This window comes from Macrosteles quadrilineatus, unplaced genomic scaffold (genome assembly GCF_028750875.1).
Source record: "Macrosteles quadrilineatus isolate MER2022 unplaced genomic scaffold, UCM_ALF_1.0 Scaffold_1__1_contigs__length_201487025, whole genome shotgun sequence".
NCBI lineage: Eukaryota > Metazoa > Arthropoda > Insecta > Hemiptera > Cicadellidae > Macrosteles > Macrosteles quadrilineatus.
Window position 1 is genome coordinate 15,786,998 of NW_026542594.1, and position 27,366 is coordinate 15,814,363.

At 35.9% G+C, this 27,366-nt stretch overlaps 1 protein-coding gene across 6 annotated transcripts in view; it reads left to right on the forward strand.

Moving 5' to 3' along the window:
• LOC129004303 (huntingtin-interacting protein 1) overlaps positions 1–27,366 on the forward strand; it is a 166,743-nt gene that overhangs the window by 126,709 nt on the left and 12,668 nt on the right. For 3 of the 6 annotated variants that reach the window (XM_054432837.1, XM_054432854.1, XM_054432870.1), the window contains 5 exons: positions 10,659–10,811; positions 14,314–14,414; positions 14,707–14,771; positions 18,347–18,511; positions 19,940–20,119. In XM_054432837.1, coding sequence (XP_054288812.1) covers positions 10,659–10,811; positions 14,314–14,414; positions 14,707–14,771; positions 18,347–18,511; positions 19,940–20,118 — 663 coding nt within the window. In that variant the 3' untranslated portion in view covers position 20,119. The remainder of the gene's footprint in view (positions 1–10,658; positions 10,812–14,313; positions 14,415–14,706; positions 14,772–18,346; positions 18,512–19,939; positions 20,120–27,366) is intronic. The other 3 variants (XM_054432845.1, XM_054432861.1, XM_054432880.1) reach the window with 1 other exon arrangement.

A 27,366-nucleotide genomic window follows, 5' to 3' on the forward strand; every position in this document is an offset into this window, starting at 1 on the left:
CTACGTGAGATTTTTCAATAAACTGCCTGACACTGCCCGATTTGTGACTATGAAACAATTTAAAATTAAAATATCTGAGTGGCTTATTGCCAATCCTTTTTATAAAATAGAAGATTTTTTATCATGTCCTGTTACTATTGATTTTAAGATTTAATTCATGTTATTGACTGTTATTGTTATTATTGTTCACCACCTCTATGTACCGTTACTGTTAATTTAACCCTCCAAAGGTCCATAGTTTAGGCCTTAATGTCCACCTATTTTTGGCCCCTTTGCAAGGTTTTATTAAAACGGATCTGAGAAGCTTAAAACAATGTTAATTCTAATGTTCTATATACCATTTTGTTTGGAAAATCATGGGCTTCAATATTATATATAAAACATAAGGAACATTTTTTCAAAAAAAAATTTTTAGGTAAAAAAAATATAATTTCGAAAATTTTCAAAAAAAAATAAGTTCGCGCTCAATGAAATTGTATAAATTATAGGCCTATGAATATTTGAAAATAGCCACTTTGTTCTAAATTTAATGAGGATTACAAATATATAATCATATAGCGAGGTAAGTTATCAAATAAATAAGTTATGAGCGAAAAACGGATTTCAGTACATAGCGTTTAGCTAAGAATGCATAGCCTAACCATAGCTAGGAATCTGGCTGATAATTTACATCAATATCACTACCTACTTCTTCAGGATCATCAACCAGCACTTCAAAACCACTTAAATCTTCTTATAATGCACCACGTATATCACTACTTTTGATTTTTAACACTAAAACAATGATAAACATAATAAAACACATCAGTCATCGGTCCGAGGTTAAGTAACCTGTTTACTAATATGCACGTCAGCTGTCTGCTAGCAATTACGATCGGCTCAGAGAACAAACAGCGCTTAGAGACAGACCTTTAGAAAGCTTAGAATCTAATGAAAAGAACAATACCTAACTCGATCCAGTTCAATCTGATTCAGTCAGTCATAGAGCCTTCGCCGTAAACGATGTTTGTGCGTCTTAACCCTTTGAGTGCCAACGTCCGGGGAACCGGACGTTTTTAAAACGAGCCAAAAGTGCCGACGTCCGGCCGACCGGACGTTTTTAGAACGAGCCAAAAGTGCAGCCGGACGTTTCGTAATGATCGAACAGTTGTCATAACAACCGAATGGATACTCGGATTCTTTTAACCCATATATTAACATTGAGTCGAAAGTTACTAGATGCGATACATCGATTTTCGTTGGTCGAAATATCGAAAATTCAATTTTTACGAAATTTTAACCTAAAAATCGCCAGATCGCGCTCGGCATTTTTAGCGCGACCTTCGGGAAAAATCATCGGCATTTTTTGAGCGTTACTTTTATTTCTCGCCTGGCACTCTAAGGGTTAAACTAGACGCGTGACCCTACACAAAGTGTGTTGTGCGTCTATTTTTTGACGCGTGACCCTCGGAGGGTTAACATTTGTAAGTATCTATAATATTAAAACGAAACAGGGTTTTTTTATTTCACGATTCTGAATCAACCACTCGACGGATTTTCATGATTTTTGTGTTGAAAGAAAGATAATTTTGAGAACTAGGGAATGTCGAAGCCATAATTTTAGTTTAGGGTCCCAGTTATTTAGAAATTAGGGCCTAAGTTTTAATTTTTGAAAAGTCTAGCAGCCGATGCTAAGATTCTTAATAATATAATTTGTTTAACATAACAGCTGTAAACATTCAGTGTTTGTAACACAAATTCAGCATTTGGATAAAAATTAAAAGACATACTAAGGGTTGACTTATTTATACTATGTGTAATGCTAATCATTGATACGTTCAATCCTTCGATAAGAGGATGACAGATTAATTAAATATACACAGGTAAAATACTAGGATGTTCAAAGGATTTTATTAATTAATCTTTGCAAAAATAAATATGAAAATGCTCTGTAGAACTTTGAGGTTATTTTATTTACTCTGATTTGTCAATTATTTTTAGTAAATAAGTAAGATTAGTAGACGACCGAGAAAATGTATACAAGTCGAGGCTCTGTACACGAGTCTTAAAAAATGGATTGTTGAAGATTTTATATAGTATTGATTTACTTAAATGCTATATAATCAAATATCTTTTTAATGTGTCTTTTAATATCAGCTGCTTGATTAGATTATTATGTTGTTCTAATATGTTCACAGTTTGAAGTGTTAATGTTTTAATATCTTTCCTTTTTACATCAATTATTAATAAAGTATTTTATGTATTTTATTCCCTCATTTCATCAGGTTATGGGCCCAGAAGACGTTTTTGATATAATTCATTTTGAATATGCATAAAACTACATTCAAATGAAGAATTCTGGACTGATTGTGTTTGGTAAGATTTCTAGGCTTATGAACAATATTTTGTTACCTAATTTCTTGAACTGAATTTTTATGTTGTTTGACCTAAAATGGAAACTACACAAGAAAACAATAATACAACACATACTATTGCACCTACCTCAAGTAATACAGGATTGTCTAGTATGACAAATATTATAATGGGAGGAAATTGTAATGTTGAACGTCTAGAGGGTGTTTCAAATTATAACAATTGGAAATTTTCAATGAAAATGGCATTAATAATTGATGGACTTTGGGATTGTGTATCTGTTGATACTGAAATCAAAGATAAAAACAGGGATCAAAAGGCTCTTGCAAAAATTTGTTTAAATGTTTTGCCTACTTGTTATCCTTATGTTAGGAATGCTAACACTGCTAAAGAAGCTTGGGATAAACTCCAGAATGCTTTTGAAAACAAAAGTTTGGTTAGAAGACTTAGTCTTTTAAGACGTTTACTTAGAACTAAATTGGAAGATTTTAGCACAATGGCAGACTATGTAAATGGAACTTTGTCCTTAGTTCAACAGTTAGCAGACATAAATCACATTGTTGATGATGAAGAAGTTGCAATGTTACTTCTGGGTGGTTTACCTTCAGAATATGAACCGCTTATTATGGGTATTGAAGTTACTCAAACAACTGTCTCAAGTGAGTTTGTTAAGACTCGTCTCTTACAAGAGGATTTTAGGAGGTCTGAAAATACTTCGACTGGAAGTGAATCAGCTTTGGCAATTAAACATTCTTATGCCAAGAAAATTGAGAAGTTGAAAGATTCAAAAGGTAAGTTTAGACCACAGAAGAAACTTATTTGTCATAATTGTAACCAACCTGGACATATTAAGCATAACTGTCCTAATCTTGGCAATAATTCTCAGCACAGATTTAAGGCAAATTATGTTGGGAAACACAAAGAAAATGACAATCTGTTGCTTACAACTGTTTTCCATACTGAAAATATAAAATCTTATGAATCCAAAGTTGATCATAATGATTGGGTAATTGATTCAGGTTGTACAACTCATATGAGTAATCAAATGGTGAAAAATTGTAAGTTTGAAAAGAAGGAAGTTTTGGTCGCCAATAATGCAAAACTTATAAGTAATTGTGTTGGTGATATTGAACTTTTTGTAGAAAATTCTAATAAAGTTACTGTTAAGGATGTTTTATACATACCAGAACTTGCTACTAATTTGTTGTCTGTAAATAAAATTACAGAAAAAGGTAAAATAGTAGTTTTTGACAAAGATTCGTGCAGAATTTATTCAGAAAATGACTGTCGAATAGAGGGAAATAGTGACATTTCTGCTGTGAATGACGGTGGTGTATATAAACTAAACTTAATTGAGCCAACAGAGTTGAATGGTCACTCTGAATTCAAAGAAGATAATTCATCAGCTGCTCTTACAGTTGCTACCAAAGGTACGTGGCACCGTAGATTAGGCCATCTAAGTCATAAAGGAATGGATTTACTAAGAAATGGTTTAGTTAATGGAGTAAATTATTCAAAATCAGAAAAGGAGAATACTTGTACCGCATGTATTGAAGGTAAGATAACAAGAAAATCTTTTCCTAAAGGTCAAAGTATCAGAGCTACTTCATTACTTGAGCTAATTCATTCAGACTTATGTGGACCAATGTCAGTTAAAAGTTGGGGTGGATCTCTTTATCTTTTAACATTCACCGATGATCTCTCGAGAAAAACTTTTGGTTATTTACTTAAACACAAAAATGAAGTTTTAAGTAAGTTCAAAGACTTCAAAATGGAAGTTGAAAAACAAACTGGCTTTAAAATTAAGCGCTTGAGAACTGATAGTGGCAAGGGTGAGTATGTTAACAAAAAATTTTCAGATTTTCTACATTTAAATGGTATTATTCATGAGACCACTATACCCCACACTCCAGAACAAAATGGTGTAAGTGAACATGTTAACCGAACACTAGTTGAAAAGACAAGATGTTTACTTCAAGATTCAGGTTTAGGAAAACGATATTGGGGAGAAGCTATAAACACAGCTATCTATTTGAAGAATCGTAGTCCTACAGCAGCTTTAAAGGATGCAACACCAGAGGAAGTTTGGACTGGTTCAAAGGTTGATCTAAGTCACTTACGGGTTTTTGGCTGTAAAGCTTATGTTCATATTCCCAAATGTTACAGAAAGAAACTTGACACAAAAGCAAAGCCTTGTATTATGGTTGGATATTGTGAACATTCCAAAGGCTACAGACTAATTGATCCTAAGAAACCTTATTCTATTATAAAAGCACGTGATGTTGTTTTTATAGAAGACCAAAGTCATTCCTCTGATGTGAAAGATGACCTGAAAAATGAAAGTCGACAAGTTGAATACACTGTTATAAACAGTAGCACAACTGAACTTGTGGAAGAACCAAACAATGATATAACATCTGTTGACAACGAAGAAAATCTTGTTTATTCTAACAGTGAAAGTGAACAGGAAGTTTCAGAAAATGAAAATTCTTATCTAGAGCAGCAAGTTTTGGAAGAAGGAAATTCTTTGATTGAAGATAAAAGACCTGAACGTGATCGCAGAAAACCATTATGGATGAACGACTTCGTTTCATATCAAGCTGTCGATGTTTTTGATCAACCGCAAACTTTCAATGAGGCAATTAAAAGTAATTTCAAAGAAAAATGGATGAATGCCATGGACGAAGAGTACAATTCTCTGATTAAGAACAATGTTTGGGAGTTGGTTGATCGTCCTAAGACTGAAAATGTGGTTAAATGCAAGTGGGTTTATAAAGTTAAGAAAAATGCTGATGGTGATCTTGAGAAGTTCAAAGCACGTCTTGTTGCCAAAGGTTTTAGCCAAGAATATGGTGTTGATTTTACAGAGACATTCTCACCTGTTGTGCGGTATTCAACGATTAGATTATTGTTTGCTATTGGAAATGAACTTCAACCAGGACGTGATTGAGCCATGCGAACGAGCTCACTTATGAAGTAAAACGGGGCAAAGCCCGCGGGTACAGCTAGTATTGATATAACTACAGCATTTTTGAATGGTTCTTTAGAAGAAACTATCTACATGGAACAACCTACTGGTTTTGAAAAGGGAGAAAATAAAGTTTGTCTCTTAAAAAAGAGTATTTATGGACTGAAACAGGCAAGTAGATCTTGGAATAAAACTGTTCATGAATTTTTTGACAAAGTTAAACTACAAACAATCTAAATGTGAACAGTGTGTTTATATTAAAAAACAGACAAGTGGTTTAACGATTCTAGCTTTGTATGTGGATGATTTTTTTATTTTCACGAATGATAAAGTTGAAAAACGAAATCTAATAACAGCTCTTCAAAAAACTTTTGAAACTAAAGTTCTAGGACCTGTTACCAACTGTCTAGGTATGAAAGTGTCTCGAAATCGTAAAGAGAGAACCATATCACTCTCCCAAAGTAGCTATGTGACAAATCTTTTGCAGCGTTTTAACATGTCAGAAGCAAAACCTGCATCTACATCAATGGCAGTAAACTTGAAGCTTGAAAAGGTTTCTAATGAAGAGAAATCCAATTATCCTTATCAACAGCTGATTGGTGGACTTCTATATCTTTCAGTGTGTACAAGGCCTGATATATCGTATGCTACAAACTATCTAAGTCAGTTCAACACATGTCATGATAAAAGTCATTGGATTTCAGCAAAGCGTGTACTGAGATATCTAGTTGGGACTAGAAAATATGCACTTACATTCAAATCTACCAATAACTTCAATTTGGAAGCATATGTTGACGCAGATTGGGCTGGAAACACAATTGATAGAAGATCGACGACTGGTTTTGTCTTGAAAGCTGGAGGGTGTGCAGTTTCTTGGGAATCAAGGAAACAACGTACTGTTGCATTATCCAGTACGGAAGCGGAATATTTAGCAATGAGTGATGTAACTAAAGAGGTGTGTTTTATGAAAAACTTCTTAAGTGAGATAAGTGAAAAGCTCTACACTGTTGTACTGTATAATGACAATCAAAGTGCTCAGAAGTTTATTCAAAACACTCAAGCTCATAATCGGACGAAGCACATTGATGTTAGACATCACTTCATAAGAGAAGCTGTACAAAAGAAGTTAATTGAAATCAAGTATATGCCAACTGAAAGTATGACGGCTGATATTTTAACCAAATCATTGTCACGTGAAAAAATTAATAACTTTGTGACGGATTTGGGACTTAAAGACTCTGATTAAATAATAAAAAAAAAGATGTTTGATTAAGGGGGAATGTTGAAGATTTTATATAGTATTGATTTACTTAAATGCTATATAATCAAATATCTTTTTAATGTGTCTTTTAATATCAGCTGCTTGATTAGATTATTATGTTGTTCTAATATGTTCACAGTTTGAAGTGTTAATGTTTTAATATCTTTCCTTTTTACATCAATTATTAATAAAGTATTTTATGTATTTTATTCCCTCATTTCATCATGGATATGCAAATTATTATACTGCTCAACTTTTTTAGAAAAGGGTAGGAAAATCCATTTTTTACACGTTTTAATTCATCTTGGTTTGTTTACAATCAATGTTTTTGAATGATTAAACTTTGTTTGGATTAGGCCCGGAAATATTGATGTCATAATAAAGAAGGAGGTCAAGAATCTTCAGGAATACAATTTTAAATTATAACCACAACCCAGACGGGTTCTATCCAAAGATATACAGATATGAATGACATAGATTGAGCACAACGTCATCATTGACCTAGGATACTGCAATTATACTAACTATCCTTTTATGAAATCTAAAAAGTTGTTTGGCGTGTGTTTAGTTGTGGTTACGTTTGGAGGCGTTAAATATTTTTAGTTTAAATAAATGAATATAGGGAATTAAGGTGTACATTGATTCAATGAGGGTGGTTTAATTATTAAGGATATTAGAACTGATAACGGAATGGGTAATAAACATAGACAATTAATTACGTCACTAGCTTTACTAGCGTGTTTTACGTTTTAATTCCTTCAACATGTGACCACTTCTTTTCTTCAAATGAATATTATTTTATTTTTGACTCAGCTGTTTATTAAAACAAACTATATGTTGTTGTTTTTACTTTTCTTTGTTTACACTTATTTATTCGGCAATTGATGCAGTGAAATTGATATAAAGGATATGTGTGGACGATTCGTTTAATGATGTCAGGACACCAACGTTATAATTATATGTACTGTGAATTTTATTGGATGTTTTCGTTTTATTTTAGGGAGTTTCTATTCAGACCTACTGGAAATTGTGTATAGTATGAGTAATTGTATTGTGTTTATATTGATTATGGAAGAGGCAGGTATGCGAAGGAATTGGAAGGTGATATCGTTGACTAGGCCTATACACTTTCTCAATTGATAATTATTCTTTCCACTGTAGGGTGCTATAAAATTTGTCTTTATACGTGTAAGCTAGCTGTTCTGATTTATACACAGTTTTAATTGACTACTCCCGTACGTAGGACGGGCTAACACCTCGTTTGTAATTATTGTTAGAATGTAATGTATTTATTTATTTAATTTATTGACTATGCCAATGTCTGTATATGTATGGATCAAAGGCAATAAAGATTCTTGATTCTTGATTCTTGTTTATATTTACTGCGGGCCAAAGTCTTTTACTTAAAGGAAGCAAAATAATACCGTCCAACGATATTTTCCCCAGTTCCTACAAGCTCTTTTGTATTTTGGTCAGTATTTTCTTATTGAGGTTTTGATGGTTCATGGTTTGATAACTGTAACAAGGGTCTCTGAAATAATGGTTCTTCATGAAAAATTACAACTCTTGATCTAATCAAATAGTTATTTTCCTTACACCAAATTTGATATCCATCGTTATCATCATAACCAATTAAGATCCCTTTTACTGACTTCTTTTCCATTTTTTTCCATTTTGTTTAGGAACATGTGCATAACAATTGTATCCTATGATACTTAGGTTCTTTATTACTAGCTTTTTTCCTGACCACAGCTCAATAGGAGATATATCTTGTACACTTGATGGACCAGTTCGGTTTAAAATGTAGGCCGCTGTGTTAACCATTTCAGCCCATAACATTTCTGGTATTGTCTCATGGGCGTGCATCATTGCTCGACCAATGTCCGGTTGTCTCGCTCACTACAGCTGTTTTGCTCAGGCGTGTATGGCATTGTTAACCTATGCTTAATCCCATGATGCTCTAATATTTGTCTCACAATACCACTATCAAACTCATCACCGTTGTCACTTAATATTTCCTTTACAATCACTCCTGTAGTCTTACTTTCAGCCAAAAACTGCTTAAGTTTCTCTAGAATGTACTTCTGACTTCTGCTTCATGAAATACACCTGTCCGAATCTGGAGAAATCATCTTTAAACAGTACAAAGTATCGATAACCTGATACTGAACTTACAAATGGACCACAGAGATCTGTGTGAATCAGCTCACCAGGCTTAGTCGCTCGTTCTCGAGTACCAAACTTCAACCTGTGACTTTTACCAAAAAAAATGCATTAAAGTGGCCTATTTTGAATCCATGTTCTGAATGAATTTTGTATCTTCTTTATAATCAGACTTAAGTTAGACATTCAATTTACGCTGTTAAATGATAATTCACCAATGGCAAATCTATAATGCACAACTTAGCATCATCGACCATCTACAACAGTTAATAAATTTAATATGAAGACTATTTAATTATTTTGATTGTTTAAATTGTATTTCTTTAATGGATATTCATTATTCATTATTTTCTAAAATGTTGATTTTTTTATCCACTAAATTAAATATTATTCAAATTGATTTAATTATTTTTATGTGTTATAGATTTAAAATTTACTCTTGTGTGTTACCCCTTTAAAAATGTTAAACAATATCATAATGTTTTGTGTGTTTTTTTTTTTTTCATTTGAGTTCCTTTAAGTTTAAGCAGACCTTGGTGATAGTTTGCGATCTCCGGTCCTGTGAACTGCTCAATTTGATCCTGTGCTGTGGTCTGCTATGTCACACCTACTACTCAGCCTAGCAGCTAGATGTGTCACTTTTGTGAACCGGAACTCCTCCCACCTCCACACCACAAAATGATTACTCTCATGATCAAATCAATGGGATTGCAATTGCATCATTACTCTAGTTATAAATTATGAAAGTCGTAAACAAATCTCTGATAAACCTTTTATCTGCTCTTAAACAACCTCAACGCCATAATTATTTTCCAACAGCCACAGTCTGCAACCAATTATTCTGTCAATTCTCGGTTTCGTTTTTTTTATCTTTCTAAAAACTGGTGAAACCGACAACCAACATTAACAACCAAAAAACACTCCCTATTATTTTTTGTATTTTTAAAATTTAGTGTCATTTTACTCTTTTTTTAAGTGAAATATTTTGATTTCTCATGAATAAAAGATAGCTTAATTTAATGACAATTTTTTTAAACAAAAATGATCTTTCCCTATGACATTGATATCGTCAATATGCGTGATTCGATCAACTCGATATCACGGACGATCAGTTAATATAAAATATCAGAAATGACAAAAATAAATGTGAACAAAAACCAAACCATATTCTTTATTTTTCATACATCAAACAACAACTAAACTATTTACTGTTTTTTCAACAAAACAATTGAAAAACATATGACTGTTTATATATTAATTATTAAACAGTCTTTTGGCAAACTTATATGAAATATATTGAGGGGTTTTCTTTATCAATGATTAATCATCGTACGTCAACATGAAATAAAATTTAAATGAAAATTTGCTATTTTGTACAATTTTTTAATCATAGAACAACCATACATTCTTAAAACAATGGTTATAAAACCGTCTGTTTGGTTGACACGTTTAACACTTTAATTTATATTTGTGAACAAATACAAAAATATAAAGTACCTTTTTACAAAAGACTAGCAGATAAAATAAAAATAAAATCATTCAAAAAACATAAAATATAATTTTTCTCTTGATCTTCCCCATATCACTGTGAAATTGTGGACATCTCTGATCAAGGCGAAATTAAAAACATATTTACAGTCACGGAAAAATTTACACATCTTCTGCAGTCACGACTATATTGCAAACATTGTTTGCGTTCACAGTGATATTGTAAATATCATCCACAGTCATGTCAAAATCGTGATATTCCGGCAAAACGTAAATTTTAAATCGTGCATCATCTTGGACATCCTTGTAGATGTGCATTTTTATTTGTGTGATCAGGAAAATAAAAGCTCGACCGGACCTGAATTTCACCAGAAAACTAACCAACCACCATCAATTCCTAAACTATTTCTGAAATTGTTTGTTTAGGAAATGCTGACCAAGTCAAGAGCAGCTGACTCTGGTATCAAACTGGAAGTCAATGAGAAGATACTTGACTCTTGTACAACATTGATGAAGGCTATCAGAGTGTTAGTACAGAAGAGTAGACTGCTGCAAGCCGAGATAGTGGCTCAAGGAAAGGTAAACTACAGTAGTAACTGTTCAAACTGAAAACTTGTCAAATATTAAACAATGCACAGTTTCAAGAATACTTAAATGATATTTTTGGTTAAACATCTCATAGAATCTAAACGAAATTCAAATTATTTTAAGTGCATTCAATTAAGCTTATAACCAAATAAAATAATGTGCATCTGGAAAGTTGTTTGGTAAAAAAATACTGAACGAGTTAATTTGTTTCCTTCTGTTGTACTGGTTTATTGAAATTACATAATTATTTTCGAGAAAGGGATGGGAATATTTTAATTAAATAGTTTATTAGTGAAAACTGGTAGAAAGCTAGAAGGCTAGTTACCTTCAAATTTTGAAAAGATGCACATGTCTGATTTATGCTAGAAGCAATAATAACTATTACAAAACGTTGGCTCTTGGGTGTCGGTTTTGACGTGCCACTAGTAGGCTACATTATATACAATTGATGTCAAATTGCAGAGTAACCTTATTATGATTGTTACTTTCCACTATGTGAAACTAGAAATTATTATCAAACATTTTTAATGACTTCCATTTTGAATTAGGAAACATTTTAAATCTGACACACTGTGCAAAGATTGGTTTTATCTTATTATTTTTAGTTTGAAGTAAATTGATTAAGGGTTTCAAAAGCTATGTTTAGTTTCATTTGTAAAAATCACTTACAGACAGAGAAAGAAAACCAGGCATTTTGAAATGTGTCAATACCAAAATTTATTAACTTCCGATACTGATCTGAAAAATGTATTCTTAATTCTTGATATCTGATATATGGACAGCAAGATGTATTAGGATGCATTAGACAAAGGCAAGACACATGTGAGAGTAACAAACGACATCTTTATTACTGACTATTAGGATTCGACTTCCGTTTCTGACATCAAAATACAAAGACTTGTAAAGTAACAATTCCATGGAGGCTTAGGCCATAGATAAACCATACTAACATATATATTATATAAAGAGACATCAATTTAAATTTTACCAAATTTTCTGCATGGTTATAATACACCAGCCCCTATCTTAATGTCCTTCCATAGTAAGAACATCAGAGGTTCAGAGGTATCAGAGGTTTTGGTATCAGAGGTTTTTTTTTAGAAAAGAAAGAATATGCAGCTATACAAATTTCAAACTATAGTTCGGCCGCTTAGAAAACGACCTGCGCGCTAATGCTAAACCAATGCTGGAGGAGGTCGCTTTCTAAGCGGCCGAACTATAGTCAATTTAAGTTACAACTATTCTAAACAAATGCCACATCAAAGGAAAATAAAGGTACTACTACAAAAATTGAAAAGAAGATTTTATCATACATAACTGGAAGTGCCCGCCTGAGATTTTTTATGAAGCCCAACCCAAGGTAATATTGTGAATTGCGATCATCATTACGAATGTGGAGACAAACTAATCTTCTTCCACAACCACTGCAATATCTTTAATATCTTTCTCAGTCAAAAAACATTATCATGGTGTTTTGCAGTCACAAAAACATTATCAACGTCTTCTGTGAGCACAATTAAAATATTGAATTTCATCCGCGGTCATGTGGAGATATTATCTCTTTTTACGATGCCAGCAAAATTCTGATCATCTCCCACGGTCATGTTACGTCATTATCATCTACCGCAGTTATATATACATCATCATAGTCTTCCTCAATTGTGCAAAATTCTGATCATCTCCCACGGTCATGTTACGTCATTATCATCTACCGCAGTTATATATACATCATCATAGTCTTCCTCAATTGTGCAATATTCTTATCATCTCCCACGATTGTGTAGACATCAACATCGTCTCCCGCAATCACAGCAAAATTCCAATCGTCTCCTAAGCCCGTGTAGATATCATCATCTTCTCCCGCGGTTGCGGCAAAGTTCTAATCATTTCCTGCGGTTGTGTAGACATAGTTATTGTCTTCCGTGGTCACATCAAAATCTTGAATATCCCCCAACACTTGTGGAACCCGAAAAATCTTCGTAGTTTTTTCCAGTTGTGTAGACATCATCATCGTCTCCCGTGTTCACGGCAAAATCATGAATATCCCCTGTGGTAACGGAAACATCATCGTCATCTGCGATCGCAGAAAAATTTCAATCATCTTCTACGATCGTGTGGACATTACCATCGTTTAACGGGGTTACAAGAACATCATCATCATGCAAAAGGGGCAAACTCTCCTGTACATAAATAGTGACAGATAGAACCAATCTTGCCACAAAGTTTTAGATTTTTTATGTGTACAAATTCAAAAGGGCGGCTATTTGGAACTATATTACCTTTTTATCTTTAAAACAAATGATTACACTAAAACCTATCAAGAGTAGGCCTATAGATTTTTGGGGAATTTCATGATTAATCTAATGATACTTCAATGGTGAAATTTGCCTGATAAGCAAATTAACATATTACAATTTAGAGACTGTGTATATATCTATCTATATACTAATAGGCAAGCATGTTTCTTTCAAACCTTTTTTCTCAGCTCGTATGCATCGCTGGGGAAATCTGCTCACACTGTTAGAAATATATTTTCCTGTAAATGTGCAGAATCCCTTTAAAAATTAAAATAGGCTCAAAAATAAGCACAAAAAAAGAATTTGAAATTAAAAAAAAATTAACATGGGCTTTATGAGTTGCCATGCTGGTGACGAAATATCATCGAAATATAAACATGAAATCAAAACAAATGGAAGCAATTCCAAACACATGTTATATTTACAGCTTGGGGTGAAAATAGAGAAGCCTGTACCTTTGACTTACAACTAGACATTCCATCCCCATTTTAAGGTTGTCGCCAATTTTGTATTAAATTTGTCGTAGTTGATGTGAGCCACCAACTGCTCTGATATAAATTACTAATTTCTGTCAAATAAACAATGTTTTTTACCAAGTCAACTTTTGGAAAGACTTATTATGGGCTATAGCATCTGTTATGACCCATCAAATTTGTCAGCAACAAAAAATAAGGTAGAAAATATAATTTTAGACACGCATTCTGTATGGCTCGCACAATTAAAATGTTTTATAAAAAAAAAAATGACAGTTGGTCCACATAGATGGGATGTCTACTCCAGTATCCAATAGTACATTACATATTTTTGGTTGAGTGAGTGGTTATAGTGCTTGTTTAGCAATTAAAGGTTGTGGGATCAATCCTAAGAAAAGTCAGTAGATTTGTATGGTTTAAAACTGGACCCAGCTGTCCCTGATCATTAGGCTTTAAATAATCCAGCTGCTCTGTTCGAGCTTCGCAATGAGTAGAGAACGCAGAGGAAATATTATGATTCTTCACAGGGGTTTTAAAGTTATGGACACATTCGTTACAGACAGAGACAGAAAATCAGGCATATTTTACTCATATTTATGGAATATTTTTTTATTGTTTGACCTTAGGAACAATTTTACTCAATCCACTACTGATAATACTATTTCCGGGTTAAAATTCCAAATGAACTCAGTAGGCCTACTAACTTGGACCTATATTTTTCAGGGTACAGCATCAGCTAAAGAGTTCTACAAGAGAAACCATCAATGGACTGAAGGCCTCATATCTGCTGCCAAGGCTGTGGGAATGGGAGCTAATTTCTTGTTGTAAGTAGGCTTTTGTCCTCTAAAACTTACTTAAAGTTTGCTTTTAAATTATTTGTACTGTGAAGTGTAGTAATTTGGAATTGCAAAAATTCTAGGAAGCTATAAGTGTCTCTTCATTATTATAGGTAAACCTAATGTCATAAATTGGTGGCTTTAAACAAAATGTTTTGTAGTAATTAAGAAGTGGTTTAAACCACCTATTAAAGGGCCTAGAGTAGTAATAGATACCTTGGTTTCAATCCTGAAACACAAAATTTGTTGAGAAAGTATTAATTTTCATTTTGACTTACAGAACTGCAGCAGATGAAGTTGTAAGTTCGGGTGGGAAGCTGGAAAAGCTGGTTGTAGCTTCTCAAGGTAAACTAAAATACAATATTGTGTTAGATTTTCAAATATGTATATTTTACCAAGTTTTATCTTAATTTAATAACTTTTAGTTCATCAATTTTGTTCCATCCAATCTTATTCAATATAGGCTAAAGTTGAAGTTTTTGAAATGCCAGATTATAATATCTGAGTAATCATAGTGTTCTGCTGGTAATCAAAAGGTTGCTTTTTCGATCCTGAGAAAAGTGAGTAGCTCTCTATTTAATGGTTGGAAACTGGGCCCAGCTGTGCTTGTACGTTGGGCTTTTAATAAATGGTAGGGATGGACGGGTCCCGAAATTTGGGAAATTTTTGGGGAAAAAATATTCCCGATTTTAGGGACGGGATTACATTTGATTCGGGAATTTTTTGGGACGGGATTTGATCCGATCGTCGGCGATTTTACCGCTTAGCGAGTGACGATGACGCCGCTATCGCGAGAGATGTTCACGATAGTTTTGCGAAAGCAGGAGGCGAAGACATTTTGACGATTGCGCTGTGACCGCGGCGTCATACCGACGATCCCGCCGAAACGGCGAGTCATACCGTCGTTAGTGAGTTGGTGGCTCAGTCGGTAGCGTCGCGGACTTCGGGCCCAAGGTAGCGATGCCGTGGGTTCGGATCCTGGTCACTGCCGATAACATTTTATCAGTACAGTTCACCTTTGTACTGTACCGGCTCACTCCTTGCTTTGCTGTAAACGATCCACGCACGGGCGCTTAGTCTATGTGGACGGGCAAATGCAAGGTTAAAAGAGGCCGCCAACCTCTTTTATTAAAAAAAAAAAAAAAAAAAAAAAAAAAAAAAAAAAAATACCGATGATCACACCGTGACCGCAGAGTCATACCAACGATCGCGAAGTAAATGCGGAGTCATACCGACGATCACGCCGTGACCCCGAGTCATATCGACGATCACGCCTTGACCGCCGAGTTATACCGACGATCATGCCGTGACCATCAAGTCATCCCTACGATCGCGAAGTTACCGCGGAGTTTTACCGACGATCATGCCGTACCGCAAGTCATACCGACGATCATGCCGTGACCACCAAGTCATACCTACCATCGCGAAGTTACCGCGGAGTTATACCGACGATCATGTCGTGACCGCAAGTCATACCGACGATCATGCCGTGACCGCCAAGTCATACCTACAATCGCAAAGTTACCGCGGAGTTATACCGACGATCATGCCGTGACCACGAGTCATTCCGACGATCACGCCATGACCGCGAGTAATACCGACGATCACACCGTGACCACAGAGTTATACCGACGATCGCGAAGTAACTGCAGAGTCATACCGACATCCATCCCGTGACCGCGGAGTCATACCTACGATCGCGAAGTTACCGCGGAGTTATACCGACGATCACGCCGTGACCGCGAGTCATACCGACGTTCAACTCATGACCGCGGAGTCATAACGACGATACCGCCGTGACCGCGAGTCATTTTGACGATAGCACCGTGACCAGGGACATATTTCCGAATAGGCGGACTAGGCGCCCGCCTAGGGCGGCAAATTTTAGGGGCGGCAAAATTTTGAGGGTAAAAAAATAAAAAAACAAAGTTTTAATCTAAAAAAAATTTTTGCAAATAATTTTGGGAACGGCAAAATAGCCATTTCAAATATTTTTATTAAGTATACAACTATTTCAGAACGCATCCAAGTCAAACAAACGTCAATAGTTTATTACACAGCTGTGTAGAGTTGTCCGTGCTGCCCTATTGGTCTGGCGGACACGCTCGCCGCGGGAGCGGGTCGCCGTGCCGGCCGCTATGTCTAGTGACAAACGTAGAAAACACTCCCTTCTGTTTACTTCATACTCCACTACGCAGTGGCAGCACTATAGCTGAAAGATTCTTGGAAAGTGTGAACTAAATACTTACCACTGTACCAAACTTAACTAATTTAAAATTGTATATTATTCTTTCAGTAAAAGTACGTAATTTTTCTTTGCGATTCATGTGTTTTTTTGTAAGAAAAAAATAGTTTAAGAAAACATATTTCTTTCATTTCAAATCAAAGCCAATCTCTCAAGTGGATCTGACTAATAGTGTTCAATGAAAAGCGTTATAAGAACCATTGTATACTGACGATTTTGTGTGCCGTTTTAAGCCGCAAAATGGGATTGTAAAAATACTGATTAGATAAAAAAAATGGTGCATTCCGTGTATGCCTATCCAAGACAGAATGTTTTGCAAAAAAACGGCACAAAAAACGTCCGTTAAAAGGGGTCGAAATAGTATATTTCGTACCTAGGGCCGAAAATGAGGTTTCGCCGGCTCGACATAGTTTTTAGGTTCAAGACGAAGTCAACCTAAAACGATCGAGAGCTGCAAAACCATTTCGGTCCGTGGTACGAACGCCATTTTCCACCACACTATACCTTAATAGCACTATTCACCACAATAATGATGCACACTGCACACTGATAGTCAACACAACTAGAACTTTAAGGTTATGTGAAGAAATAATTTGAGGAATCAGCAAAAATTAAAATAAATAGTTGCTAGGCAGTGGTGACAATAAAACAATTCTATTGCAATGCTATGGATACTGATTGTGTATTTAATATGCATTCATGTTTAAAAAAGTAAGCGATCAGCTGATTTTGCGGCCCTAGGGATGTAAGAACCTGCTCGGTCCCCAAATGACGATGACAGCTGGCATGGCCAGCAAAACGTAACTTTCAGCCACCAATTAACGCATGTAAAACAGCTAAAAACATCATAGTGTGGTGAAAAGTTATTAAATTTGTTGATGCAGCATGCAATATTACCGATTATTTTTCCACAAAACCAGCTGACAGGGCATGTATTGGCCAATGGGGTGATATTAGTGAGGTCGGGGAGTGCGTTGAAAAGTGGGAGCGGGAGGGGCGGCGGCAAACTTTGTTGCCTAGAGGCGGCAGATACTTAAATACGTCCCTGACCGTGACTGTGAGTCATTTCGACCGCAAGTCACAAGTTGCTATACCTGTAAGTTTTTACCCATTCTTTTGTTTTTATATATCAGTGCCAAAAATGGTAAACATTGATTTTGTTTGTCTTGTTTGGTAACTGCAATACTCAATACTTTCTTTTTAAGCACTGAAAAAAATCCCGTCCTGTCCCGTCCCGAAAATTGGGAAGGAAATAAAAATCCCGTTCTGTCCCGTCCCGAACTAAAAATTCAATCCCGTCCATCCCTAATAAATGGTTCTGGTTAAGAAATTGCTGATCCCAGTCAATAACAAATTTACACAGATCATCTCACTCAGATCTAATACCCAACAAAGTATGCATTGCTGTCTTTTAATTTTAAAATTACATTTTATTTACATACTCCATTTTTATTTGAAATTTTATTTCTCCATCAATATTTTTGCGACAACAACACCACTCCAAGTCACACTGACAGACTGGTGTCTGTTTGTGTCTACTTCTAGCACACAGACATTGTAAATCATATTGCATTCGTGTTTGTGTTTTTAGCTTACATTGATGTCCCTGAGACACTTTTGTCTTAGATTAGATACACTAAGTGTCGTCAGTTGTGATAGGTTCTGTGTGTACCAGGTATTGCCGCCAGTACTGCCCAGCTGGTAGTGGCTAGTAGAGTGAAGGCCAGCCGCAACAGTACCAACATGTCTCAACTGTCAGCAGCCAGTAAGGATGTCACTCAGGCCACGGCTGGGGTGGTGGCTACAGCAAAGTCCTGTATGCAACTGGTTGATGAGTCTGGTGAGTACAACCATAGGAATTATTCACTTCTCTCCCAAATGAACCTAGTTGAATAATTGTCACACCAACTATTACTAAGAGTCTGCTGGACCTCAATATTTTTGGGTCGGGTTGGCCCAAGAAATTGGTCCCAACCAGTAAACATTTTATGGGATCGTTTGTGTGTCCATGCAATAAACTCTGATGTATTTTCATGTCAGTTAAACAAATTAATTATAACAGGCTACGTAACTTGACGTCCACAATTCCTCAGTCGAACTTCCATTGACTAGTTTCGACTACTAAGTAGTCATTTTCAAATCGAAGCGTTAAATTTCATTCATTGAATGTCGTCAATTGGCGTGAGGTTGAGAAGCAGTCCAGTGAGACTGGACTGCCTTCTCGACCTCACTCCAATTGACAAAGGTCACTGCGAGGAGGACTGCCTACAGAGACTCCATTGCGAAAACCTTTGGTTAGATGTTGGAGGATCCCAAGGTCATGCTCGAATCACTCAGATGGTAAGAGTGGTCACTGGATATGACCTCGGACCACATGCCGATTCGATTCTTCTTCCCCAGGCCATTCACCATCCTAACCTTATTTGAGCCATAGTTAAGTTTTTCATTAAGCATGTTGTAAGGGTCGGATTTAGTGGCTTTGTACATCTGAAATTAATTGAGTGCGTCTTGCATGAAGCCTTTCTTACAAACATGTAAAATTTCTGCATTCTCATTAAAGCTATTAACAGTATGGTTTGAATTTAATAAATGTTCAGCAAACTTGGATTTTTGTTCTGCATATTTTGGTTTAGGCAAATGTTCAGAAAAACATTTCTTAAATGAATAGCCGGTCAGACCTATGTAATAGTTTGGAAATATTTTGACCAAAAACGAGGCAAATTCCTTGAAAATTATGAACCTTTCATGCCCCCTCACTTAAAGGACTTCCAAAAGTTCAAGAATGAGGAATGTCAATTAGACTACTAGTCAATTTTATGTCAGCTCCCTCTTATAAATTGGCTATAAAACTATATAAATTAATTATTGAGACAGCATTTAGTTATAAATAATACCCATAGTATTAAAAATAGCATTGAATTTGTCAAAAAACCAAAGAACTACAAGTTGATAACCATATGATAATGGCATCCTTCATCATACAGTAAATGTGTTGTGAACATTTCTTATGACATCTACTACATCTACACATTAAACAATGTTGCAACACCTAAGGGAAAATAAATTGTACGTTAAGTATTAGTTTCCGTAAAACATGTGCTTAATCCTACAGATCTTAGCTCGCATCACAACACCCTCCCTTCAAGACAATGTTAAACACATTGTTTGAAAGGTATAGGCAAATAGAGTCAGACACATGACAAAGTCCACCAGGGAGTTGTGTTTTGTGGCGTCTTGTGTGTACTATGGCCTACTGTTTGTTTCACAGCAGATGAGCTGGATGTGTCACACCTGTCTCTTCACCAAGCCAAGAGACTGGAGATGGAGGCCCAGGTGAGAGTGCTGGAGCTAGAGTCTGACCTGGAGAAGGAGCGACTACGACTGTCAGCTCTGCGGAGACATCACTACCAACTGGCTGGCGACACCGATGACAGTCCGGCACTTTGAGGTAACATAACACCTCCTATAAACCACATAAACCCACAAGCTATCTCAAATTCAAGCAGGTTGATGAAAGACATGTTGTAATAGCTATTTACCTTACAAGTGTAGTGTTGCATAATTTACCTAAGTGATGTAAACACGCTCTTGCGTAACGTGTAACGTACAAGATTTTACCTGACCCGACAATATACAGGAGGTTACGAACAATATTAATCATTATCCATTTCACTCATCTTCTAACAGTAACGTTCATTTACAAACAAAAGCTAGGTTAGGAAAATTCTTCAAAACATAACAATAAAATTCAAGAGCACAGCTGATTTCTAGCGTTGAACGTCGTTGGCTCCATAGAGGTATATTTTTTAAGTTAATCACTCAATGTTATTTAAATGGGTTTCATTACATCACCGAGTGACTTTTTGATACTTTGCATCACTCGAGAAGTAAGGAAGTTGTATACATCACGCTTGGGATAGGGAAGTTTAACATGGCGGATTAGGTAAAAATATTAAATAATAAGGTCCTTCACCAATAAATGTTCAACAGGTATAGATGACATTCCAATTGCTGTAGTTTAACAGGCTTTTCCACTTATCTCAAAACCGTTGACCCATGTTATTAATTCTTCTTTAATTTCCGGCCATTTTCCTTGTAAATTAAAAATTGCTAAAGTTGTACCAGTCTATAAAAAGGGAGATGCATAATGTGGGTTCATGTTGAAGACCAGTATCATTATTACCGTTTTTTCCAAAGATTTTAGAAAAAGTGGTGTACAACCAACTACTATACTTTTTTAGAAAGTAATCTGTTGATTGATAATGAACAACACAGTTTTCGCCCTGTTAAATCTATGATTACTGCGGGAATAAACTTAATTGAATCTATATATATATAAGGCAAAGCCCTCATTATAGTTTAGTAATGGCACCTCCTGGGGGCCAAGCTCGGTCATAATAAGTTAGTATTAGAGCTCATAGATGTCCCCTGCAATTTTCATTCATTTTATTAAGGAATTGATCGAGTTATAAGTCTTTTAAGCAGGAAACCCACTGGTCCAACACTCACCGACAGAATTACTTTGCATGACTTTAAATGGACTGTAAACCACTAGTCCGATCCGACACGTTCTGAAAACATTGCTCTCTGGGGCATTTTTGTCGGATTTCGGATCCGACATTTCTCAACTCTGCGTGCACCAGACCTAAATTTGTCACAGTATAGCTTTGTGTGCGACATGAGTATTGACGAACGTTTGATCGAAGCAGTTTGGGAGTATCCCTTTCTTTATACAGTAGGTTGAACATATTCTGATGCTTCAATGATGCAAGTTCCATGGATTTGAGTGGTGATTCAAATTCAAAATTCAAATTCAAATTATCTTTATTCATCAAGTACATTAGAAATATATACATGAATAGTGTCACATTGGTTCTTAAAATGAGGAACAACTATCATAGAAAACGACCATGTAAACAAAGAACCAAAAACATTTACAAAAATGCCTGAAATGTCTAATTTCTTGTCGGTTACTGACGGAGCCTGTCGGGCCAATAGGTTATACCTTAAAAACTGCGAAAGGTGTCGGAGACTTGTCGGAAGGTGTCGTGTTGGAGAGTGTCGGACTAGTGGGTTCCCTGCTTTAGTTAAGCGCTTTTCTCAACTCTGAGTAACCGCAAGTAACTGACCCCCTACTTAACCTCAGGTTGATTCGTAAGTATGGGTTTGGCTTTTAAAAGTTGCGGGCACTCTTGCGACAGCTTTTAATGGCACTTTGAGCAAATTTGGTTGGTAATTACTGGAGTTATTACCAGAACTACCTGAGAATGTACCTCCGGCCAAAGAATTTTGAACATAATTATACGAAACTTGATTTTTGAAGTATTTATTTATTGAAGTGTCTAATTGTATTGTGATTTATTATTGTATTTTACCCTTCTGGGCCAGATAATTTTTGTCTTTTGATACCAAGCTCAATTTTTATGAAAAGTTCTCTCAAAACTGTGTTGTAAAATTTTGTAAGTTTCAAAATTCATTTTTGTCATGTTTTTAGAGGCTTGCTTATCTGAAATATTTGTGTCTAGTCAAGTCATTTTTTGTTCTCACTTTTAAAGAATGTTTTAAAGAAAGAAACGGTTCATAAAAAAAGAACCAATGGCCAATACTAATGAAAAAGAGAATTTGCTAAAAACATTGTTTATAAACGTTTTCTTTCTTTAAAACTTTCTTTGAAAGTGAGAACAAGAACTGACTAGACTAGACACATTTATGGGTCAAATTTATTTTATTAGTTTTCTAGCCTGGAACGCTTTGCAATTTTTGGAAAACTCTATTCAATGAACTTCTACAAGTTACCACCAGATTGGACCACAGCTGCCCACCACTAGTTTTGATCAACCCCGCCTAGCCTACTACAAATGTGGACTAGTACCGCAAGTTGATCCTTCAATTTGACACAATTTTTAATAATCATTTGTTATTTATTTTACAGTAATTGGTATTTATTTATTGAGCGAAACGAGCGAAGCTCTTATACGTCGACTCTTATGCATTTCGTAATACACAAACTCCTCCTAGACGGCTGAATCAATCGTTTTCAAATTTTGCATGGTGATAAAGACCATATCGGTGAGTGCCAACATCTATATGGCGTTAAAAAAGTCTCTCAGGAATCCGCCCCACTGGGTCTCAAAGATACAATGTAATCCTTATGGAAGCAGTATTTGACACATAAACAAAGACATATGATCAGCTGTTGACTTTTGAATGCAGTAGATAAAGAAATAGCTGAAAGCATTATTCCACAGATATTAGAACAGAATATATAATAGGTTACATACCTTGGTCCGTCTTCAGTCTTATTTTAGTCAATGGATGACTAGTTTTGGGTACAAAGACCCATTGTCAAATCCTTTTTCAAAACATCATGTAGAAGCTAGTCAAAAATCTGACGGAAGTCTTCATCATTATATAAATACAGGTTGACACATAAAGTTTATTATGTGGTTACGGACCAAGGTACGTAACCTATTATATATTCAAATAACAGTCTTGGTGGCAAAAATGTTTAAATTATAACAGCTTGACACTAGCTTGAGGTCCGTGACGTAGGAAGGAAGTAGTAAAGGTGAGCCGTCTGGAGTGTGGAAACTGTTTATGACGATTAGATTTAGGTATCTGTATTCCTAAAATTCGATGGGAAGGGAGGAAAACGGGTCCGCGATGTAGGAAGTGGTGAAGGAAGTAGTCAAGGCGAGCTGTCCGGAGTGTGGGAACTGTTTATAACAATTAGATTAAGGTATCTGCAATCCTAAAATACTATTGGAAGGGAAGGAAACAGGTCCGCTACGTAGGAAGTGGTGAAGGAAGTAGTAAAGGCGAGCTGTTCGGGGTATGGGATCTGTTTATGACCATTAGATTAAGGTATTTGCAATCCTATGATGCTATGGGAAGGGAGAGAAACAGGTCCGCGACGTAGGAAGTGGTGAAGGAAGTAGTAAAGGCAAGCAGTCCGGACTGTGGGAACTGTTTGTGACGATTACATTAAGGTATCTGCAATCCTAAAATGCTATGGGAAGGGAGGTAAACCGGTCCGGGACATAGGAAGTGGTGAAGGAAGTAGTAAAGGTGAGCAGTCCGGAGTGTGGAAACTGTTTATGAGATTAGATTAAGGTATCTGCAATATTAGAATGCACTGGGAAGGGAGGGAAACAGGTCCGCGACGTAGAAAGTGGTGAAGGAAGTAGTAAAGGTGAGTAGTCTGGAGTGTGGGAACGGTTTATGACGATTAGATTAGATTAAGGTACCTGCAATCCTAAAATGCTATGGAAAGGGAACGAAACAAGTCCGTGACGTAGGAAGTGGTGAAGGAAGTAGTAAAGGCGAGATGTTCGGAGTGTGTTATCTGTTTATGATCAATAGAATAAGGTATTTGCAATCCAATAATGCTAAGGAAAGGGAGGTGAACAGGTCCGTGACGTAGGAAGTGGTGAAGGAAGTAGTAAAGCGAGCAGTCCGGAGTGTGGGAACTGTTTATGACGATTAGATTAAGGTATCTACATTCCTAAAATTCTTCGGGAAGGGAGGTCCGACAGGGAAGGGAGGTAAAACAGGTCCGTGACGTAGGAAATGGTGAAGGATGTAGTAAACGCGAGCAGTCCGGAGTGTGGGAACTGTTTATGACGATTAGATTAAGGTATCTACAATCTTAAAATTCTATGGGAAGAGAGGGAAACAGGTCTTGACGTAGGGGGTGGTGAAGGAAGTAGTAGGCCTAAAGGTGAGCAGTGTTGAGCGTGGGAATGGATTAATGTATCTTCAATGCTAAAATGCTATGGGAAGAGACTGTAGACTGTAGGTTAAAATGATTACGAAGCAAGAATCGATACATATTTCGATACATGCAATCGTTAACAATAGAAATTTACAACTGAGTTGACAACAGCTGATTTTTACTCCATAGAGGCTAAAAACGATTTAATTGTTAGGCCTTACAGTTACAAATTTTTAAGTGCAGATAGATACCCATGTTATATACAATTTTAGCAATTCTCTTTGGTTGGTTGTACCTTGTTGTTGACTTTTTGAAATTATAGGCTATTGTTTCCAATTTTCTTTTTTCAGTTCACCCACGGCTTTTCAGATTTTAGGTAGGGATGTCCACTCACACTGTCACTATCGGGGGCATGCTTCCACTAGTTGCTCGTCTGGGGGCGGTGCGAGAGGTCAGCTCATTAATCCCCTCATATAACAAAGGAATAATAGAGAGCCTATACTAGGATAGATGACCAATTCCTTAAACTTCTGATGAATTGTATGAATTGTAATAAAAAATGTGTAACTGTAAGGCCTAACAATTAAATAAATACCTTTAAAAATAAATAAATACCAATTACTGTAAAATAAATAACAAATGATTATTAACAATTTGTCAAATGAAAAGAATCAACTTGCGGTACTAGTCCACATTTATAGTAGGCTAGGCGGGGTTGATCAAAACTAGTGGTGGGCAGCTGTGTTCCAATCTGGTGGTAACTTGTAGAAGTTCATTGAATAGAGTTTTCCAAAAATTGCAAAGCGTTCCAGGCTATAAAACTAATAAAATAAATTTGACCCATAAATGTGTCTAGTCTAGTCAGTTCTTGTTCTCACTTTCAAAGAATGTTTTAAAGAAAGAAAACGTTTATAAACAATGTTTTTAGCAAATTCTCTTTTTCATTAGTATTGGCCATTGGTTCTTTTTTTATGAACCGTTTCTTTCTTTAAAACATTCTTTAAAAGTGAGAACAAAAAATGACTTGACTAGACACAAATATTTCAGATAAGCAAGCCTCTAAAAACATGACAAAAATGAATTTTGAAACTTACAAAATTTTACAACACAGTTTTGAGAGAACTTTTCATAAAAATTGAGCTTGGTATCAAAAGACAAAAATTATCTGGCCCAGAAGGGTAAAATACAATAATAAATCACAATACAATTAGACACTTCAATAAATAAATACTTCAAAAATCAAGTTTCGTATAATTATGTTCAAAATTCTTTGGCCGGAGGTACATTTTCAGGTAGTTCTGGTAATAACTCCGGTAATTACCAACCAAATTTGCTCAAAATGCCATTAAAAGCTGTCGCAAGAGTGCCCGCAACTTTTAAAAGCCAAACCCATACTTACGAATCAACCTGAGGTTAAGTAGGGGGTCAGTTACTTGCGGTTACTCAGAGTTGAGAAAAGCGCTTAACTAAAGCAGGGAACCCACTAGTCCGACACTCTCCAACACGACACCTTCCGACAAGTCTCCGACACCTTTCGCAGTTTTTAAGGCATAACCTATTGGCCTGACAGGCTCCGTCAGTAACCGACAATAAATTAGACATTTCAGGCATTTTTGTAAATGTTTTTGGTTCTTTGTTTGCATGGTCGTTTTCTATAATAGTTGTTCCTCATTTTAAGAGCCAATCACCACTCAAATCCATGGAACTTGCATCATTGAAGCATCAGAATATGTTCAACCTACTGTATAAAGAAAGGGATACTCCCAAACTGCTTCGATCAAACGTTCGTCAATACTCATGTCGCACACAAAGCTAGACTGTGACGAATCTAGGTCTGGTGCACGCAGAGTTGAGAAATGTCGGATCCGACATCCGACAAAAATGCCCCAGAGAGCAATGTTTTCAGAACGTGTCGGATCGGACTAGTGGTTTACAGTCCATTTAAAGTCATGCAAAGTAATTCTGTCGGAGAGTGTTGGACCAGTGGGTTTCCTGCTTAAAAGACTTATAACTCGATCAATTCCTTAATAAAATGAATGAAAATTGCAGGGGACATCTATGAGCTCTAATACTAACTTATTATGACCGAGTTTGGCCCCCAGGAGGTGCCATTACTAAACTATAAAGGCCTATTTTGCTTGAAGTGATTGCAGCGATAGTTGCGTAGCGATAATCGCTCCACAATATTAGCTGGGCACTGCTCTAACGGAGTTTGCGTTGTCCTGTTTTGCTTAGAGCGACTGTCGCAAGAGTCGCTAGCTACAGTCGCAGACCACTGCCCTGGGTACTAGTCTTGCTATAATCGCGCCGCGACTGATGCGCAGCGACACATGTGCAGAACCTCAAAACAGTGCAGTTCACTCAGTCAGTAGGCACATTAAAAATAATAGGGTGAAAATAACCATAATTTACTTTTTTTGTTCACATTAATTTTTCTATTCAAGTGCTGTTACGATTGTACTGTTTTGGCTATATTTCCTTAGACATTCATTTCATTTTCTACATTAAATTGTAGAAGAAACAGGCGACTCTTTATTTCCAGCAAACTTTGCTTTGTCATTGCTCAAATGGTTGTGTTTAATTTCTTTTAGGTAATCATCGTCTATTTGAATTTAAATATAAAATGCTTGACTGTTCTAAGTTGACTATGTGTTATTTATTTACGTAGGTATTAATTATTGTATCAGTTTTTTGTATGAACAAATCATTTTAATTTTTATTAACTTTTTTTATTTCGACCCCAGGTTTTATTTTCCGACATTCATGTACTTTTATTGATATCACTAATTTTTTTTATTGATACGAGGTGTTAGCCCGTCCTACGTACAGGAGTAGTCAGTTAAAACTGTGTAGGCCTATAATTCAGAACAGCTAGTTTACACGTATAAAGACAAATTTTATTGCAGCCTACAGTAGAAAGAGTAATTATCAATTGAGAAGTGTATAGGCCTAGTCAATGATATCACCTTCCATCGCATACC